Source organism: Neoarius graeffei, chromosome 3, assembly GCF_027579695.1.
Source record: "Neoarius graeffei isolate fNeoGra1 chromosome 3, fNeoGra1.pri, whole genome shotgun sequence".
In the NCBI taxonomy this organism is placed as follows: Eukaryota; Metazoa; Chordata; class Actinopteri; order Siluriformes; family Ariidae; genus Neoarius; species Neoarius graeffei.
Genome location: NC_083571.1, coordinates 119,597,905 through 119,620,225, shown reverse-complemented (window position 1 = coordinate 119,620,225; position 22,321 = coordinate 119,597,905). Strand labels below are relative to the sequence as shown.

The window sequence follows — 22,321 nt, the reverse complement described above, 5'->3', positions numbered from 1 at the left end:
AAATGGGCTTTTTTTCAATCACTTATAACTCTGTCAATTTTCATGATTTTTTCAATCATTTTTAAATTTTGTTCAGCAAAATGACCTTCACCTTGACCTTCAATTGACGAAGGTCAGCTAGCTCAAATTATTGTGACTTTAGTCACAGTCTCTATCTAGTTTTTCTTCTATTTTCCTTTTTGTTTGCTTGAAATGTCACTTTAAGCAGGCGTCCCACTTCAATCAAATGCAACAAATAATGATAAAACCCTCAAGAGTGTTCATTATTCTCATCAGAAAGATAACAGCAAGGTTTTTGTTTTGTGAGAGGAGAGAAAACAGCATTGCATGTCATCTTTGGGGTGATTATAATTAGTGGAAGTGACTCTGGGGATTTGGGACAGGCATTGATTGCCTGAAATGTGAGCTTAGAGGCTTACACGCTAATGCTCATACTCTCAACATGGCTTCTTCACCGAGACAGTGAGTGCCTCTGTCAGGCCCGAGACTGAGTTGTATTTGTACTTGAAAGGCTGTGATTGTCTACACAAAGCCTGCAATTAATTTTTTGCATACTTTTGACTGTTCGTATTGCACAGCAGTGACAATATATGCTGTTTATTGTTTATTTATTGAAAGATTCCAATCTAGGGAAATTTTTATAGGCGAGTAAATGCTTCGTGTTTGCACACAACGTTCAGCCAAACAAAAGGTGCATTTTAGAGCCGTTATCATTTCCCCAAAAGCAGATAACTACCTGGCAACCAGAGGTTAGCATGAATGTGTGTGTGTGGGTGGGTGGGTGTGTTCGTGTGTGTCCACGTTAACTCTTGCGGCATTGGCAGGCTCAGTGGGCATGCAGCTGCTCGAGGTTGGCAGCCTTCACATGAGCACTAGCCCTTTAATTAGCTGCTCTACTGTTCTCCTGTCAGGCGATCGGTGTTTGCTGTCACTAATGACTTGACTAATGAGGCAGTTAGTGTCCACTAAAAGTGATGGCGGCTTGGGACGTGTAAGCAAAGGGGCAGGCTGAGCTCTTATCTCCTAAACCCAAAGCTCCATCCCCCACACTCTGCCTCGTCCCCTCCTCTCCATCAGTCACTGCGAAGGGGTCATGAGCAGTAGCAGCAGGGACAGATAAAGATTCATGGTTTCCCCCCGCTTGTCCTCTGAGCCCCGGAGGTCTGAGCTCGGCCACAATGGTGGCCTGTGTGTCACTGATAAGATGGAAAAAAGCCACAGGATGGTATTGTGCTGAGGAGCAGCGACTGTAATGCTTCTGCCCTTCAGCTTTACAGCCAGAACTGAGATTAACACAGCAAAGCCGTTGCTCAGTTTTTGAACTTTTGGTGTTTTTTTTTTTCATTTGCAGCGATTGAAGGAGGATTGGCACATTTAATATGATTTAAAAAAAAGAACCAACTGAATGTCAATTAAGGTTTTCAGTCATCCAAGTCATTCTGAAATGTCAAGCTGTACGTCAAAGTGACTTGCTTTTTTAATACTTCTAAGTTCTTCATTTCTTTATTAAAGGGGAACTGAAGTCATTTTTAAACTTGCTTTATTCAATTACGTTTTCGGTTTTATTAACCTTATATTGTGACTCGTATTGGCATATCATATTACACTTATCAGCCTTTTCAGGTTTTAGCCATGTTGAATGTAGTTCGTTTGGTCCACGGCAGGCGTCGCTTATCCACGCGATCTTCACAAGACTTCAGATGTGGAGCGTCAGCGCCGCCATTTTGAAAACTGTTTACACAGCGGCCAGATCACCATATCATTCCAATTTAGATTAATTTCTAGATTTGCCAGCTTCTTCAGTGATGGAGATTATTCCATACGACTTTGAACCAATGTGGAGTAGAGAAGAGTTGGAAAGACGGCAGGATAAGGACGAGTCCGTCACGCTGGTATTTACATCATTACTGTCGCACAATTAAAACGTGCCAGATCAGGTGGCTGGTGGGTTTTCAAAATAATAAATGCATGCGTGTGTTTTTGTGAGAAATACATATTATACTGAGCATGTTTCCCACAGACACAGGGAAAACGTCCGGCTTGATTACGTCAGCATTTGAAAGAGGGTGCGTGCGTCTTTTGACAACATTGGCAGATGTCGGTCACTTTGATTTCCGCTGTACGTTTTACTTCCGTCCTACGATGTCCCGCACAGGTCTCAGCGAATCTCATTTACGGCCATTGCTTTGACATGTGGACTGATATATTACAGAGCATATTTCAAACACTCAGAACTTGCTATAGCAGCGACAAAATAGCGATCAAAAATGCATTCCGATATTTAATAAAATGAGAGATAGAATTTTGATAAATTTGCCATCATTTCCTTTTACCACTTCTGGTGGATCCAGAGTCTGGAGGACAAAGCAGGAATAAAGCTCGTGATGGGACACCTTTCCATTTCAGACCGTCATGCACACAAATATTCACACCTAGAGAAACCAGACTATATGATTTTGGACACTTAGAGGAAACCCACATAGACATGTGAAGAACATGATCATGATCAACCCCAGGACTCTGGAGCGATGAGGCAGGAGCCCAGTCTGATGTAGCACCATATTATTATTATTATTATTAAAATATTATTACAGACATCCAGTGATGGGCGGCACGGTGGTGTAGTGGTTAGCACTGTCGCCTCACAGCAAGAAGGTCCGGGTTCGAGCCCCGTGGCCGGCGAGGGCCTTTCTGTGTGGAGTTTGCATGTTCTCCCCGTGTCCGCGTGGGTTTCCTCCGGGTGCTCCGGTTTCCCCCACAGTCCAAAGACATGCAGGTTAGGTTAACTGGTGACTCTAAATTGAGCGTAGGTGTGAATGTGAGTGTGAATGGTTGTCTGTGTCTATGTGTCAGCCCTGTGATGACCTGGCGACTTGTCCAGGGTGAACCCCGCCTTTCGCCCGTAGTCAGCTGGGATAGGCTCCAGCTCGCCTGCGACCCTGTAGAACAGGATAAAGCAGCTACAGATAATGAGATGAGATGTACAGTGCTTATCATCACAAAGTAGCTGTAGAGAAATCTGAGTAACAGGCATGTTCTTTTTGGCGATGTAGGCAGCTCCATAACAGAAGATTAATTTTTCTTTGAGTGTTGTTTGTTTGTCTCTGAGTATCATTAGTTTCTGTTGAAGTATATGTTGAGTGTGTATACAGTAAACCAGCAGAGCGCCGTCTGGAAACAAACACAGCAAAGTTTCCACAAATCAACCCAAACACTCAAAAATGCTTCAGCAGAAGCAATCAACATCCATCCATTATCGATACCGCTTATCCATCAGGGTCATGGACAAACTGGAGCCAAACCTCGCTGACTTCGAGAGGCGGGGCCTGGACAGGTTGCCAATCTGTCGCAAAGCTAACACAGAGACGAACAACAGTAGCCAGTTCAACTCACCTGCATGCCTTTGGACTGTGGGAGGAAACCGGAGAACCCGGAGGAAACCCACACAGTTATGAGGAGAACATGCAAAGTCCACACAGAAAGATCCCAACAGCGCTAACCACGATATCACTGTGATACCAGCGATTAACATATTTTTAAAAAAAAGTTCTCCAGCTTTCTTAAAATATGAACTATTGTATCTTCTGTAGCACATCAACTGTTTATGCATTTAGAAAGGAAAAAAATATTCAAACTTTCACAGATTTTTTTTAAACCTTATTTACCTTCGCTGGTCTGATTACTGTTTAACGATGATTAGACAGTTCAGAACAGACGTCTCATCTGTGGCCCGTTCTATAACTGCGGGTACATTTCAAGTGTTGACTCTCTTAAAGGCTACATCCACACGACAACGGCAATGAGATGTTATTAAAAAAAATATTGCATCCACATGGGCAACGGATCAGTAAAACATCAGGTACATATGGCAACGCAACGCTTGCTGAAAACGATGCAATACACATGCCACACCTCTAGGGGCGCTGTAAGACGGTCCCTTCGGAGACACCAGAACAATAGAAGTAAGGACGCATGCGCATAAACTATTATGCGCGAGACTTCATATTAGCCACAAAGTCAGGAAAATCTGTTTGTAAAATTACATTATAATGACCAAATACAATGAAAAGTATTTTTCCAGTCTCACCTGTGAAAGGTAATCCCATGTGATCTCGTTTGGACGGTAAACCTGTTGGTACAGTTAAACGCAGCACATGAATGAGGCATCTTTATTCTCCGCTTTGACCCATCCAATATGGCGGCGAGGATGACGTATGATTCTACGCGGAAGGCGGCGTCTTTAATGGTCCGGAATAAATTGAATGCTACACGTTGATGGATTAATTTGCTCCTCTACGCCCTTTTTGAGGAATGTATTGTAGGACTAAAACCAACATCTGAAGAGGTGAGATCGCTCCTTTTTTTCCCTATTTTTGCTGGCGGGATTGACTCTGCCTAAGGGCTATTCTCTCTCTCTCTCTCTCTCTCTCTCTCTCTCTCTCTCTCTCTCTCACTCACTTTGCACCATTACACAATAAATATTCACAGTGAAAATATTTTGTAAGCGCGTTTCATGAACCAAGTTATAGGATTTGTTGACAACTCGCATCGAGTTCGTTACACTTCTACCTGGCGTGAAGTACATGTGGGTGTGACGTCATCATAAACAAATCCGTTCTACTCATCCAGACGACTTCACAACGGCGCCGTTGCCAGATCTTTCCACTCTGGAACCCGTTCTCAGAAGATTTCATTTTGGGGCACCCAAAACGCCGGTGCTGTGGACGCCAGGCCGAAACAATAAGCAATTTTATCGGATTCACCTGAATCCATTGCCGTGTGGACAGGGCCTTAGTCCTCGTCAACTCTGTTATCATTAAACTGGGCAATCCATTAACAGAATCGACAATAACAGAGTTGACATTTCCCACCATTTTGTGTCTTAACTCCACATGCTAACCTCAAACTAGCTCCCACATGACATGTATAAAAACAGAATTTTATGGATTTAAATCGTATTATTGTTTTTAAAAAAATGAGCAAGAGATTCACTCCAATACCACAATAAGAGTTGATGAATAATTAATCTCTTGTTGGTGTAAAATCCTCAAAATTTTGTTTAAATTAATGAGAGAAGAAACAGAGCACACCTCACTGCCTTTCTGAAGTTTCCCACCAGAGGAAGTAACATCACTCGGTGCAGCTGTCATGCATATTATTAAAAGTCTGTGGATTTTATGCGGTTTTATAACAGAGTTAACAGAGTTGACAAGAACATTGGGACAGATTAATATAGATATGTATATTTTTTTTTGCTGAAATTTAAAATAATACAGAAAACAGACTTTCTGTGCAGTTGATTTTATAACAGTGAATAGAATAAACCCCCCAAAAAACAGACCGTTAGACTGAATCACTTCCTGTTTATTGGAGTTGAATGGATGAATCAGGAGTCGAAGACAGCCGGTCATGTGGGGGGAGGGGTGGGAGTCATTTAGTTAAAGTTTTATGGATAAATTGGGTCTAAAATGTACATCAAGCATCACTATTGGTCAAAGTTTGTCATAATTTGCATTATTGCTCAAAACTGATTCAATAAAGATTTATTTTGTGGAAAATAACAGAAGGTTTATCTTGGAGACATGAAGTGTACCTCAAATTCTAGAGTGACCCCTGTATGTGGTTTTAGTCATTACTGATAAACAACTTTACATTGATGCTCAGTAATAAAGCTAACTGTTGTCATCATCAAGAGGAGGAAAGTTCGGCTGTTTGGGAACGTGTGTAGACTGAATGACGACCGGTTGTTGAAGACAGTCATGCTCGGTATGGTCAGTGGAAGCAAGAGAAAGGGGTGGCCTCGACAAACGTGGATTGATGACATCACAGAATGGACAGATATGACTGGTCACCACATTACTGAGACCACACAAGATCGAGAATGGTGGAGGGCAGTGATAAATGTCAGAAGATGAAGCACCAATGGGTTTTTCAAGCCCATGGACTACTGATGATGTCATCGTTCAGTTAGGTTGATTGCTTATCTGGGCCTGTATAAGAAAGGAAATTTATGTAGAAACTTTTAAGTAGGACAGCCTGCGCAAAGGATTTGTTTGTGACGGTGGTGATGAGGGTGCGCAGTCCTCATCTGCACCGCTTCGCTCCCCGCCGGGAATCCAGGTGGCAAGCAAGGGAGCAGGATGCCCAGGACGGACGGGGGGCTGCACCTCCGATGTTGGTTCCCAGGAGGATGGGGGAACGTGTCTGCTTTGGCCACAGGAATCACCAAAGCATTTGGACCGCCTGGCTTTCAGCCTGTGTTCACCCTTCCACCAGTGATTCCAGGAATCACCCCTTTGTGGGTGTTGAGGTCACAGTACTCTAAATTCAGAAGGGTTTAGTTAAGTACGTCTGGTCTAAACAATTTGGATACCTTTAGTCCTAGAGTGGAGGCAGATGGAAAAAGTATAGCTTCAGTATAGGGGTGCCAAAAGTTCCAGTACCTTGTGCAAGCAAAAAAAAAAAAGGCCTTTATACAACAAAGTGGTTTATATATATATATATATATATATATATATATATATATATATATATATATTTCTTCTGTGAGCAGATATAATGCATGGGGCTGTATCTTATTCTCCAGAAGGAATAGAAAACATACCGACTATTAGACGATAAACAGAACTGTTTGGGTTTCTTATTACTTTGAAGTACCAAGTACAAAGCTTTGTAATGAACAAGATCAGACATCAGAATGGCATGATGTATTGCCAGACACAATAACTGTATATTTTGATGGACGTTGCCCCCATACATCAAATAACACTATAGTGCTGCTGCGCCGTCCTCCTGTCTGTCCCAATCGCTCAGAAAGACTCTAATCCTGAGCAGAGGTCTGAGAGCAGTGTGTTCCTGTGTCCAGTTTTTGTGTCTCGGATCAGCACTGATGATCTCCAGGCCTGCAGAGCCCCGCGCGCGCGCACACACACACACACACACACACACACACACTCGCGCGCGCGCACACACACACACTGCGATGTCACTCTTGCACACACACACACGCGCACACACACACACGCACGCACAGACACACACACTGCAATAATGTCACTCTTGCACACACACACACACACACACACACAACAGGCCATTTACATGACAAGGGACCTTTTAACACTCCTGAGGGTAAACGCAGCCCCAGGGAGGGGAACTAAACATGCAGCGGAGGGTTAAAAAAGAGAAAACAAAGGAAGGGCTTTTACCGTGGTGCTTGGAGAAGAAAGCACTTTAATGTATGCCAATGCAGCAAGGGAAATAGAGGGATGTCAGTAGTGGACTGCATCTGCCCCTCCAGCATTCACAGAATAACCCCACACACCCCACAGCCTTTTATTCCACCTCTAATGGTCTGCGGTTATCACTGCTGTCTTCACGCTCATGTCCCTGCTTTCAGTGGCATTCTTCATGGAGAAACACACACACACACACACACACACACAGAAAGGCTGATTATTGTAAATGGGCAAAATCCACTTTACAAATACATCTTCATTTAGGAGGCATCTATATAAAAGCGTTATATTGAGTAAAGCCCAGTACAGGCTCCGGCCTTCTTTTTAGGCTTTCATAGTGAAAACAGACGGCATTTCAGACACAAAAATAGTTCTGTGCTCTGTTGGAAATGCAAACAAAGTTAAAAAGGTAATGCTTTACATTACAGGTCATATATTAATTTGATTATTTTGTTATGCTGTTAGTAAGTCAGTGATTAAGTATTATTAATATTTTATTTCATTAAACTTAAATATACAGTATGTGATCGATTCACTGTAAACCATTTCCTTTAGATTTTACAGTAAATTACTGACAATTAAGTTAATTACAAGCAGGGTTTAGAAACCTTACAGGAAACAAAACCGAAAAGCAAAAAGGAATGAATTTGTTATGGGACGTAATCACAAACATGAGCAAAATCACTCGAAATTGTCCCAGACTAAAAATCTCATCTCATCTCATTATCTCTAGCCGCTTTATCCTTCTACAGGGTCGCAGGCGAGCTGGAGCCTATCCCAGCTGACTACGGGCGAAAGGCGGGGTACACCCTGGACAAGTCGCCAGGTCATCACAGGGCTGACACATAGACACAGACAACCATTCACACTCACATTCACACCTACGCTCAATTTAGAGTCACCAGTTAACCTAACCTGCATGTCTTTGGACTGTGGGGGAAACCGGAGCACCCGGAGGAAACCCACGCGGACACGGGGAGAACATGCAAACTCCACACAGAAAGGCCCTCGCCGGCCACGGGGCTCGAACCCAGAACCTTCTTGCTGTGAGGCGACAGCGCTAACCACTACACCACCGTGCCGCCCCAGACTAAAAATGTTATTTTTAAAAAGTGCTTCACACGTTTTTTTTCTTTTTCATTCCAGTGTGATTTGGAGAATATATGGCCTTATTAATCATTTTATTCTTTCCACATTCACTGAATATGAGCAATCACACGCTCTGAGATGCTTTTCTGCTCACCACGGTTGTAAAGAGTGATTATATGAGTTACTATATCCTTCCTGGCAAAAAATCTTGAACCATTTCCCTCTGACCGTCTCTTATCAACAAGGCGTTTGTTTCCACCCACAGAACTGTCGCTCACTCACTCAGTGTTTTTTGTTTTCGGCACCATTCTGTGTAAACTCTAGAGACTGTTGTGTGTGAAAACCCCAGGAGATCAGCAGCTTCTGAAATACTCAAACCAGTCCATCTGGATCAAACCAACACCCAGACCACAGTGAGAGAAAGTCACACTGTGAGATCACAGTGTTTCCCGTTCTGATGTTTGAACATTGTGAACATTAACTGAAGCTCTTGATGTTGAGGGATTGGCCGATTAGAGAACTGCATGAAATAGCAGGTGTGTGGGTGTACCTAATAAAGTAGCCAGTGAGTGTATCTGCCCTAAATCACATCCAGTTCTTCAGGGGTATGACACTGACCTACTGATGTGGTTTAGGACACAGTGTGACTTAATGCCATCGAAAAACATGAAGAGAACGTCACAGTGTAGCTGAACAGCGTTAAAAAAGCAAACCGTCTCGGACGTCGAGGTTTTTTTTTTTTATTTTAGTAATTTGATAGAATTCTGTGCTCTCGTCCCGACCTCCCACAGTTTAATGGTGGAGTGGAATTATAGTTGTGATGTTTACAAATTCTTACTCCTGTTTCTCATTTATAAGAGGCAGTATGGTGGTATTTATTCAACATAAATGTCAATAGATATACTATTCTTCTGTGGAGAAAGTAAGTACACCCTTGGTTTCAGAAGCTTGTATTGCCCCTTTTAACAGAAATAACTTCTTGTAGATGTTTTGTGTAATTGTCCACCAGTCTCTGATATCAGCTTGCTGGAATTTTTGACTACTCTTCCATGCAAAATTCCTTCAGTTGCAAGATGTTTGAGGGTTTTCTTGCATGTTCTGCTCTTTTCAGATCTCCAACAACATTTCAGTGGGGTTCAAATCTGGGCTTTGACGATGCCATTCCAGAACCTTCTGGAACGTTTCTTCTTCTTTTTGAGCCATTCCTTAGTGGATTTGCTCGTGTGCTTTGGATCATTATCTTGTTGAAAGGTCCACCTCTGGTTCACCTTCAGCTTCTGAACAGATGGCCTCACTTTATGTTCAAGCACTCTTTGATATGATTCAGAATTCATAGTTGCATAGCAACCCCTAACCATAACATTTCCACCACCATGCTTCACAGTTGGCATGAGGTTCTTCTCCTGAAACGTCGTCTTTGGTCTGCGCCACACGTGTACTCTTATTGTGGCCAAACAACTTTTCCTTTGATTTGTCTGTCCAAAGCACATTATTCCAAAAGGCCTGGTCTTCGCCTACATGTTCATTGGCAAACTGTAGTCTTGCTTTAATGTTCCTTTTGGAGAGCAAAGGCTTTTTCCTGTCACACCTCCCATGCAGGTCAAATCTGTCCAGTCTCTTTCTGATTGTAGATGTTTGCACTTTCATACCAACAGTTCCAAGAGTTACCTGCAGATCCACTGATGAAATTTTGGGCTTCTTGGAAGCTTCTTTTAGTATCAAACGGTCTGCTCTGGGGCTGAACTTTGCTGCCAGTCCTGGACAAACTGGCAGTTGTTTGAAATCTACGCCACTTGTAGATGATTTTCTTAACAGGAGGATGGTTTATTTCTAATAACTTAGAGATCTTTTAAAATCCATTGCCAGATTCAGAGGCATTCACAACCTTTTTTTCTGAGGTCCTTGGGGAGCTCTGAAGATCTTGGCATGATGACACCACACACTTCAACAGCAAAGCGAACACCAGACCTGAGATGTCGGGTTTAAATAAGACGGGTTCCACCTGCAGGAGGGTCTAATCAATGGAACCTAATCTGGAGCACCAGAATCTAATTTTATGGACTTGAAAGTGTGATAAATTTAAGGATGTGTTTTATTTATTTATTTATTTATTTATGAGGGATATTTTTAAATTTAAATTTTGAAAACGACGACAAAATGTTAACTTGATATGTGGTTTATTGGAATATATTACCTTTATCTGTAGGCTTTGTATCACAGAGAGTGAAATGTTTGCTTGTTTAAATTTCTTTGGGATGTGCTGTTTTCCCCCACGTGACTTTACCTGCAGTGGATTAGCGAATATAAATTAGCACTATGTGTGAATGTGCATGCACATGCTGCTCTACAATAGACTGGCATCCCTTCCAGGGTGTATTCCCACCTCATACCACGACACAGAATAAAACACTGTCGATGAATGAATGAGATTCTGGAGTTAAATGATATAATTTGGGTAGCCTGGCAAGCCAGACTAAATGTGAATATTTAGTCTGGCCTCGATCCGTAGACATTTCCGACGGGTGTGGGAGGAACAAACCGCTGTCTTTCAAACTGTCTCTGTGCGTATAGGCCAACGCTCTGACCAATCAGCGCAACAGTGACTGTGATGTAGTCAGAGCGACAGAAAGCAGTGGGGGAGGCCTTGAAATAAATAATTTTTCAAAATGCGTATTAATTAATAAACATGTTCTAGATATTAAGAAGTTTGGAGATAATGACCACAAGTTTGGAGTCTGTACCACATACACATTTTTTTCCAAGTGTTTTTCAAGGGTTTGCTTAAACTGTTTTTGAGAGTTTTTATTTAGTGGTGTTTGGTGAAATAATTTCCCTTAAATTTAAAATAACGGGAAAATAAGAAACAATCAAAAAGTAATGTTTCAAAGCTGTTTATTAATTCTTCGTACTGCACAAACTAGCCCCATCCTTTTGGCTACGAGCGGAGCCAGCTGGTAGATCAGACTTTTGCCATAGCCGGTCGGCAAAACAGCGAAAACGTCCTTCTTGAAAAGGAATGAGCGGAGAGCCTCTTCCTGCTCATGTTTCAACCAAAACTCCAAGTCTAATTCTTCTAAAACTGATTCCAAAGCGGAGTCAAACATGCGCTGTTCACTAGCCGTAGCCATCTTTCCTGTTGCGCTTTCTCCAGCATCGCGCAGCTTTGTCGTCACTCCTGCAAAAGTCCGCCCAAAGAATCCAAACAAAAACCTTGCGTTGTGATTGGCGGGCACGATTTGATGCCCGGGGTGTTTTTGTTGATATGGTGCGAGGCTAGACCCATTCGCTAGGCAAAAAATATTTTTGGCCGCTAGGCGGGTGGGTCTAGTTTACTAGGCTAATAATTTGAAGCAAATTTATTTAAATTTGTGCATGAGGTATTGTTAAACCTTAAAATATCCATGAACTCAAAACTTTAGACGATGTTTCTAGAACATGTTTAAGAAATGAGTTCCTGTTCTTCTTTGCAGCCCACACCTGCAGTTCAACAACCTGACTCTTGTCTCTCCTCATGGTTTACCTGATCACCTCAGCACTGACCACGTGAGCTTTCTAGCTACAAGGTAAGCTGAGTGAGTTAGAACAAAAATTATTTCAGCATCCACTTTTTTCAGTATCCTGTCTTGTATAGTCAGGTAGGAAAGTGTCATCAATGTGTAATCCTGAAGCATGTCTTTAAAATATATACATTACAGGAGCGATGCAATGCTCAGAGATGATGTTTAGACGTGCAGCATTTTTAGACCAATGATTTTTTTTTTTTTATTCATGAGCTCCCTTAAATACAACCCCGATTCCAAAAAAGTTTGGGATGCTGTGTAACACATGAATAAAAACAGAATGTGATGATTTGCAAATCATGGAAACCCAATATTTCATTGAAAATAGTACAAAGACAAAATGTCAAATGTTGAAAGTGAGAAATTTTATTGTTTTTTGAAAAAATATATGCTCATTTTGAATACGTTTCAGAAAAGTTGGGATGGGGTAACAAAAGACTGAAAAAGTTTGTGTAATGTAAAAAAATCCCCCACAAATTAGGTTAATTGTCAGCAGGTCAGTAAGATGATCGGGTATAAAAAGACCCTCCCAGAGAGGCGGAGTCTCTCAGAAGTAAAGATGGGGAGGGGTTCACCATTCTGTGAAAGACTCCGTGGGCAAACAGTGCAACAATTTAAGAATAACATTCCTCAATGTAAAACTGCACATAATTTGAGTATGACATCATCTGTGGTCCATAATATCATTAAAAGATTGAGAGAATCTGGAGAAATCTCTGTATGCGAGAGACAAGGCTGAAAACTGACACTGGATGCCTGTGATCTTCAGGCCCTCAGGAGACGCTGCATTAAAAGCAGACACGTGTCTGTAGTGGAAATCACTGTATGGGCTCAGGAACACTTCAGAAAACCATCGTCTGTGAAAACACTTCATTACTGCATCCACAAACGCAAGTTAAAACCAGATATAAACAATATCCAGAAACCCCGCCCCCTTCTCTGGGCCCGAGCTCTTTTACGATGGACTGAGGCGAAGTGGAAAACTGTCCCGAGGTCTGACGAATCAAAAGTAGAAATTCTTTTTAGAAATCATGGACCCCACGTCCTCCAGGCTAAAGAGGAGAGGGACCATCCGGCTTGTTATCAGTGCACAGCTCAAAAGCATTCAGTGTCTGTGATGGTATGAGGGGGCATTAGTGCACATGATATGGGTAGCTTATACATCTGGGAAGGCATCATTAATGCTGAACGATATAAACACATTTCAGAGCAACATGCTGCCATCCAGACTAAATCTTGTTCAGGGAAGGCCTTCCTTCTTTCAGCAAGACAACGCCAAACCGCTTTCTGCACATATTACAACTGCATGGCTCCATAGTAAAAGAGCCTGGGTGCTAAACTGGCCTGCTGCAGTCCAGACCTGTCTCCCATTTAAAACATTTGGCGCATTATGAAGCGCAAAATACGACAAAGGAGACCCCGAACTGTTGAGGAGCTGAAATTGTATATCAGGCAAGAATGGGACAACATTTCTCTTTCAAAACTATAGCAATTGTCAAGTCAAGTCAAGTTTGTTTGTATAGCGCTTTTAACAATAGACATTGTCCCAAAGCAGCTTTACAGAATCTGAATGACCCAAGACATGAGCCAATTTTATCCCTAATCTATCCCCAATGATGAAGCCTGTGGCGACGGTGGCAAGGAAAAACTCCCTCAGACGACATGAGGAAGAAACCTCGAGAGGAACCAGACTCAAAAGGGAACCCATCCTCATTTGGGCAACAACAGACAGCCTGACTATAATATTAACAGTTTTAACATGAAGTCAGTTTCGTTGATGTCATAAACTCTTCATTGATGGAAACTTGAGTGCAAAACTGTTCATGACAACTGCAGTCCTAAAGTTAGCAAGTCAACTGTAGTCCTCAGCCATAAAAGCATTACTGTAAGAGTCAGAGCGTCCTCCAGGTGTAACTTTCAACTGTCCACATGGGGCCGTCCTCCACAGGAGCGATGCGATGAGACTCCAACCAGACACAGGACACCAGGATGGATCAGGCAGGTCCGAGGAGCAGAAGAGGTTCGGGGGGGGAGAGAAAACACAGGTTGTTAGGTATGCCCAATGTCACCTGAATAAGTAGGAGCAGTATACATATTGCACTGAGTACAAGCAGGGACTCCAGCAACTAACTATGACAGCATAACTAAAAGGAGAGAGCCAGAAGGTAACACAGGCATGAGGGGCCCCGGGACATAAAGCAGCAGCCACTACACCATCAACAAACTCGAGTGAGCAAGCGAGTGGGGACTGACAGCATCCATACATCCCAGTTTACCAAAACACTCTGTCTGAGGATCCTCCAGATCTACACCTTTACCTCATAAACACCATTAACACAAGGCTTGACTAAACGGATCTGCTTTCAGCCGAGACTTAAACACTGAGACTGTGTCTGATTCCTGAACATTACTTGGAAAGCTGTTCCATAACTGTGGGGCTTTGTAAGAAAAGGCTCCACCCCCTGATGTAGCCTTCACTATACGAGGTACCAGCAGATAGCCTGCACCTTTTGATCTAAGTAGGCGTGGCGGGTCATAGAGGAGCTGAAGTTCACTCAGGTACTGTGGTGCGAGACCATTCAGTGCTTTAAAGGTCAATAATAGTATTTTATAATCAATATGAAATTTGATTGGGAGCCAATGCAGTGTGGATAAGACAGGGGTGATGGGGTCATATTTTCTAGTTCTAGTAAGGACTCTTGCTGCTACATTTTGAACTAACTGGAGCTTGTTTATGCACTTATTGGAACATCCAGACAGTAAGGCATTACAATAATCCAACCTGGAGGGAACGAAAGCATGAACTAGTTTTTCCGTGTCATGTAGTGACATTAAATTTCTTATCTTAACAATATTTCTGAGATGAAAGAAAGCTATCTGGGTGATGTTATCAATGTGAGTTTCGAATGAAAGACTGGGGTCAATAATCACTCCGAGGTCTTTTACTGCTGCATGTGAAGAAACAGAAAGGCCATCCAGAGTTACTGTGGAATCAGAAAACTTACTTCTAGCTGCATGTGGTCCGAGTACAAGTACTTCAGTCTTGTCAGAGTTAAGCAGAAGGAAGTTAATAAGCATCCAGTCTCTAATGTCCTTAACACATTCCTCAATTCTATTAAGCTGGTGTCTCTCATCAGGTTTTGCAGAAACATACAACTGTGTGTCATCAGCATAACAGTGGAAACTAATACAATGTTTACGAATAATATCACCCAGAGGGAACATGTATCGAGAAAAAAGCAGTGGACCCAAGATAGAACCTTGTGGAACACCAAACTTTACTTCACTATGTTGAGAAACATCACCATTTACATCAACATACTGATAGCGATCAGTTAAATAAGAGCTGAGCCAGGAGAGGGCCGTTCCCTTAACTCCAACAACATTTTCTAGTCTATCCAGAAGAATGGAATGATCAATGGTATCAAACGCTGCACTAAGGTCAAGCAACACAAGCAGCGAGACACAGCCCTGATCAGACGCCAACAGTAGGTCGTTTACTACTTTAACCAGAGCTGTCTCTGTGCTATGATGAGGTCTGAATCCTGACTGATACATTTCATGGATGTTATTCCTATGTAAATATGAGCATAACTGCTGTGCCACAGCTTTTTCAAGGATCTTGGAGATAAAGGGGAGGTTTGATATTGGCTGATAATTGGACAGCTGACAGGGATCAAGGTCAGGTTTTTTAATCAGGGGTTTGATAACTGCTAGTTTAAAGGATTTGGGTACATAGCCAATCGTAAGAGAAGAATTTATTATTTTTAGAAGCGGTTCAATTACTTCAGGTATTATCTGTTTGAATAGACGTGTAGGTAAGGGATTGTAAAACTTTGCGCAGGTGGGTGGAGCACAGAAGTACGGCAGGACAGAACTGAGTTGAAAAAACTCTTTATTATAACACTTTTCAGCGTTCACTCTTCCCAGACACTCAGAGACACACACATCAGTCGTCTGGTTGGGGAGAGAGCTCTCCTCCTCTGTTCTCTCTCTCTCTCTCTCTCTCTCTCTCTCTCTCTCTCTTTTTATGTACAGTGGTGCTTGAAAGTTTGTGAACCCTTTAGAATTTTCGATATTTCTGCATAAATATGATCTAAAACATCAGATTTTCACACAAGTCCTAAAAGTAGATAAAGAGAACCCAGTTAAACAAATGAGACAAAAATATTATACTTGGTCATTTATTTATTGAGGAAAATAATCCAATATTACATATCTGTGAGTGGCAAAAGTATGTGAACCTTTGCTTTCAGTATCTGGTGTGACCCCCTTGTGCAGCAATAACTGCAACTAAACGTTTGCGGTAACTGTTGATCAGTCCTGCACACCGGCTTGGAGGAATTTTAGCCCGTTCCTCCATACAGAACAGCTTCAACTCTGGGATGTTGGTGGGTTTCCTCACATGAACTGCTCGCTTCAGGTCCTTCCACAACATTTCCATTGGATTAAGGTCAGGACTTTGACTTGGCCATTCCAAAACATTAACTTTATTCTTCTTTAACCATTCTTTGGTAGAACGACTTGTGTGCTTAGGGTTGTTGTCTTGCTGCATGACCCACCTTCTCTTGAGATTCAGTTCATGGACAGATGTCCTGACATTTTCCTTTAGAATTTACTGGGATGATTCAAAATTCATTGTTCCATCAATGATGGCAAGCCGTCCTGACCCAGATGCAGCAAAACAGACCCATGATACTACCACCACCATGTTTCACAGATGGGATAAGGTTCTTATGCTGGAATGCAGTGTTTTCCTTTCTCTAAACATAACGCTTCTCATTTAAACCAAAAAGTTCTATTTTGGTCTCATCCATCCACAAAACATTTTTCCAATAGGCTTCTGGCTTGTCCATGTGATCTTTAAAAACTGCAGATGAGCAGCAATGTTCTTTTTGGAGAGCAGTGGTTTTCTCCTTGCAACCCTGCCATGCACACCATTGTTGTTCAGTGTTCTCCTGATGGTGGACTCATGACCATTAACTTTAGCCAATGTGAGAGAGGCCTTCAGTTGCTTAGAAGTTACCCTAGGGTCCTTTGTGACCTCACCGACTATTACACGCCTTGCTCTTGGAGTGATCTTTGTTGGTCGACCACTCCTGGGGAGGGTAACAATGGTCTTAAATTTCCTCTCCTTGTACACAATCTGTCTGACTGTGGATTGGTGGAGTCCAAACTCTTTAGAGATGGTTTTGTAACCTTTTCCAGCCTGATGAGGATCAACAACGCTTTTTCTGAGGTCCTCAGAAATCTCCTTTGTTCGTGCCATGATACACTTCCACAAACATGTGTTGTGAAGATCAGACTTTGATAGATCCCTGTTCTTTAAATAAAACAGGGTGCCCACTCACACCTGATTGTCATCCCATTGATTGAAAACACCTGACTCTAATTTCACCTTCAAATTAACTGCTAATCCTAGAGGTTCACATACTTTTGCCACTCACAGATATGTAATATTGAATCATTTTCCTCAATAAATAAATGACCAAGTATGATATTTTTGTCTCATTTGTTTAACTGGGTTCTCTTTATCTACTTTTAGGACTTGTGTGAAAATCTGATGATATTTGCAGAAATATAGAAAATTCTAAAGGGTTCACAAACTTTCAAGCACCACTGTAGGGCGTGGTCACTGGGGAAGACACACAAACACCGGTTAATTGACATCAGGTGTAGTGATTCTGCCACTTACCTTCCCTGACTCCGCCCTCCAGTCACAGACCGACGCTTGACCACGCCCCCGCTGCCACAGGGATCTAGTACACAAGTCGAGGCTTTTGATGCGGAGATTAATGAAAGTAATTCAGTTTCTCTAAGGGGAGTAAAACATTCTAATTGCTGATCTGATACAGTTATATTGTTAACTACAGGGTCACTTTCATTGTCTGACCTTAAATTAGTAGTTTGAATTTTTTGTCGGATATTCTCAAATTTGTCATTAAAAAAATTCATGAAGTCGTTGCTACTCCATACTGCAGGTGTGCATGTGTCTATAGTGGACTTATTCCTGGTTAATTTTGCTACAGTATTAAATAGGAATCTAGGATTATTTTTGTTATCTTCTATTAGGGAGGAGAGATATGTTGATCTCGCAGCACTAAGAGCTTTTCTGTACTTCAGGAAGCTCTCCTTCCAAGCTAATTTGAACACTACCAACTTTGTTTGACGCCATTTACGTTCCAATTTTCGAGTGGTCTGTTTTAATGTGCGAGTGTCATCATTATACCAGGGTGCTAATTTTTTGTCTCTGACCATTTTCCTTTTAAGAGGAGCTACATTATCTAAAGTATGGCGGAATGTTGACTCTAAGCATTCAGTTGCCTGATCAAGTTCTGCAGGGGCTGACAGTGACCCAATCAAAGTTGATAACTCTGGGAGATCATTTATAAAGCTCTGTGCAGTAGTTGATGTGAATGTACGTTTAATACAGTAGCGTGGTGAGGTGCATATATTATTACTCAGACATAGTTTGAATGAGATGAGATAATGCTCTGAGAACTTCAGACTGTGGAAGTGTGACTATATTTTCTACATTTAACCCGAATGTTAGTATTAGATCGAGGGTGTGACCACCATTATGGGTCGGTCCTATGACATTCTGATTAATCCCTACTGAATCTAAAATGGACACAAACGCTGTTTTTAAAGGGTCTTCTGGGTTATCGAAGTGAATATTAAAATCTCCGACAACTAAAGCTTTGTCTAAGGAAATAACCAGATCTGAGATAAAATCTGCAAATTCAGAAAGAAACTCAGAATATGGCCCCGGGGGCCTGTAAATAATAAGCAATGGAATTAACTGGGTAGACTTATTTTTCGAGGCTACATACATTATATGAGTATGAAGAACTTCAAATGTATTAAATTTATAACCAGGTTTTTGTGTTACACCTAGATAATCATTATAAATAACCACGACGCCTCCTCCTCTGCCAGTTAGACGAGGCTGGTGTATATAACTGTATCCAGGAGGACTCGCTTCATTTAATGCTATGTATTAAATATATCGCATTATATAATATAGCAGTTGGTCTCCTCAGTGCCCAAACGTTTAGTGTTGTTAAAAGTAGAGGTGATGAAACACAGTGGTAAACACGCCCCTGTCCTAACTTTTTTGAAATGTGCTGCTGACATCAAATTCAAAATGAGCATAGTTTTTGCAAAACAATAAAATTTCTCAGTTTTAACATTTGATATGTTGTCTTTGTACTATTTTCAATGAAATATAGAGTTTTCATGATTTACAAATTTTCACATTCTTTTTTTATTTGCAGTTTATACAGCATCCCAACTTTTTTTGGAATTGGGGTTGTACATTTTCTGTACAACAGTTAGTGTTGTTGTTCAGGATTTGAGAACTTTTGCATTGATTGATTAAAATGTTCTGTCTACCCTTGCGTAAGCATCGGTAACTCTCTGAAATGCTGTTTTGTGCAGCCACTACTACAGTGAGCAGGATCACGCTCAGCTCTCACTGCGCTCGTGGATCAGCGTGGTGAAGGGAAAAATGACAGCCATCGACAGGAAAATGACGCGTATACAAGTGAACAAAGATCACCACATTCCCTACGATTATCTAATCCTCTGCACTGGACAGCAGTACCAGGTGAGAGAAACAGAGACGATGACCGTATTATAGTCACAGAGTGTTAATGCAAATGACAAATTGCCTCGTTACTTCATGTTCATAGATAAGCCAATTAAATATCCTCGTCTGGGCACTGAAATGCAACAAATTGAGAATTTTGCTTGTAAATACAGTACATGTTCATGCTGTACATACCCCTGTGACTGAGGTTTTTAAGCTGAATAACATATTAGTTCTTTGATATAAACCCATAATTTCTGTTATAGCCAGAAGTACCGTCAGAGCAGCTGTTATAGAAAATAAATATCAGGTATAATTCAACTTAAATCAGTGATCATTATATTAAGCAGGATTTATGTCTTATAATGGGATGATGTAATACCCGAGCTTCATAAAACAGCAGAGTTGGTTTGTATTAAAGAAATTAAATATCCAAATTATAGTGGAATTGTGTTTATATCTTTGTCAGATGCTTTGTCCTACTGGAGTAGACGTCAGTACATGGTCCCCGACCAGCTCAGTGCCAGAACAGCACATCCGCAGGTACACAGGTCACATTCCCTCCAACCTCTTCACTCTGAACGACCAGCAGGACTGCACTCGCGCCTACCACTGGCTCATGGAGAACTTTGCCCAGCAAAAAAGTGAGTGTTGACTGTAGACTGTGGCTCTAATCCCTGGCCTCAGAGAGGTTCTCGGTCTGAAAATGTATCCTAAGTTGAAAGTGATTCAGGATCAGTGAGAAACAAGTGAACTGTGCCTCTGATTTACCAAGGCTCCTCTACACTTGCATGGACTCCTGCTCCAACTGCCAGGCTGTAACGATGAGCTAATTAGTCAGAGTGAAATCTTTCATCTGTCAGATGCAGGTCGGCCTCCTTCATCTATTTGGGGCGTGATATTAATATCAGGAGGGCTTTAGAATTAATCTTGCATTCTGAAAGGAGAGAGGAGTGAGCCAGTGATACACGTCTGATTAGGCCTATTATATTTACTAATTACAGGCTCCTCTAATAATCTGGGAAATAGCACAGTTATGAGTGAGTGCACATTATGCCATCCAAATGCATACAATATCAGCTTGGCATGATGGAAATTTGCATTTGTGCTTTTGGATGCTGCCTTTGAATTATTAGATCAATTAAATTTTAAATATACACATGTATTTAATTTCGTCACAGAGCAGTGGAATATGCATCGTTTAAGTGATCCACAAGTGGGAGGAGAAGCAGTCGGACTTTTCTTCGTCCTTTAGTGGATGTGTTATGCCCTAATTAAGAGTTTTGGGCTACAACAAAATAGATGTATGGTAATGTGGATAAAAGCCGTATGAGTGTGTAAATTAACCCCTTATAAACACATATAAAATACCTCAGGTGGCCTGTTTCACAAATAGATATTTTATTATGTGTATTATTTCAACAGATGCATTAGTTGAATAAAGTCACATGTTTCAGCATCATGTTTTTCCCAAGCAATTCAAATCAAAAATCATCATGATAAAAAAATATAAAACAATCAGCTTCTCTACTCTCTAAACAAACAACTGAACACAAACTATGATCCTACAAAATGTCAGATAGTAATGTAGTGCGTGTATCGTGATGTAGTGATCATTGGAGCTCACAATCCATAGACAATAATATTTAAATATAAATCCTGACATGCTTTTAAGATATCAATTACAACATATCAAATGTACCACTGATTAGACGTGTAAACCTCAGGTTTTCAAACCATACAATCCACTTTCAACTTTTAAGGTAATAATTTGAATCTGCTCTCGTACAATACAATTTTGATTAATAAGGCAGTTACTCAATATTAGACAATGTGGCTGAATCTGCTTCAACCAACATCTTACCGACTTTGTTCCTAATCTGAGGAAGGCTGACTGTTAATCTGTGAACGATGATATAAAGAAGGACTGTTTCAGATATTATAGTCTGATTTACACGTCTCAGATTAAAATAAGAATAATCATATTGTCATTTTAATTTTATCCACGCGTCATTTTATTTATTTGCCATATTTAATCTGCTGCCTTTTTTTTTCTTTGTTACTGGCAACAGGCCTGCCATTGTACGCTGTTTTTTTTTTTTTTTGGTTTTTTTTGCCCACCCATTTTTGCGATTTTATTCTTTTTGTGATTTTATTTTCTTGCTCTTTTAATGTACCGCTCTTCGCCCTTCTAATTGCCTTTTGGGGATAAATAAAGTTTTGTCTAAGTCTAATCTTTTACACACCAGTTGTTTGTCCTTTCTCAGTAATGATCCATGTGTAATCAGTTCTAATGGCTTTATTATCAGTTGTAATCAATTTGAATCGATTTATGATCATCGCCTCCATTCATTCCAATCACATCCTTTTTAAATCGATGCATCAGTCTGAACTGCCCGATAGTTACAACACTACTGTGACTGTTTCAGCACCCTGGACAGAGATCCAGCACCCTGAACTCCCCACCGGTCCGAAGTCCGCTCTGCGGGCCGATCCAATAGAGAGACTTGGTCTTATTTAAACAGATGTTTATTACTAATACGACATTTTACTCAGCTGATAATAAAACTCAGCCAACTCAGCCATCCATGGCCAGGAATCAAGAACGTAAAATTATCTCTGCTTTCACAGTTGAAGGGTTAGCGTACCCCGCCCGCCGTCAAGCACAGTGACGGTATCAAACTGTGGGCTTCTGTGAGCTCATGTATGTGGAAGAGGGCAGAGTGCATTCCTTGGAGTGTCTCATTGCCCTGTGACACAGCATGTACAGCAGGTCAAAATGATGCCATTAGCTGACTTCATGTGTCACAGGAACCACGTTAACTTTCACCCTCTCTGGTTGG

General features: G+C 41.3%; 1 protein-coding gene across 2 annotated transcripts in view; it reads left to right on the top strand.

Annotated features, from left to right (window-relative positions):
- Positions 1 to 22,321, top strand: part of cfap61 (cilia and flagella associated protein 61) — an 89,973-nt gene that overhangs the window by 52,247 nt on the left and 15,405 nt on the right. For both annotated transcript variants that reach the window (XM_060916168.1, XM_060916169.1), the window contains 3 exons: positions 11,798 to 11,890; positions 19,328 to 19,496; positions 19,948 to 20,122. In XM_060916168.1, coding sequence (XP_060772151.1) covers positions 11,798 to 11,890; positions 19,328 to 19,496; positions 19,948 to 20,122 — 437 coding nt within the window. The remainder of the gene's footprint in view (positions 1 to 11,797; positions 11,891 to 19,327; positions 19,497 to 19,947; positions 20,123 to 22,321) is intronic.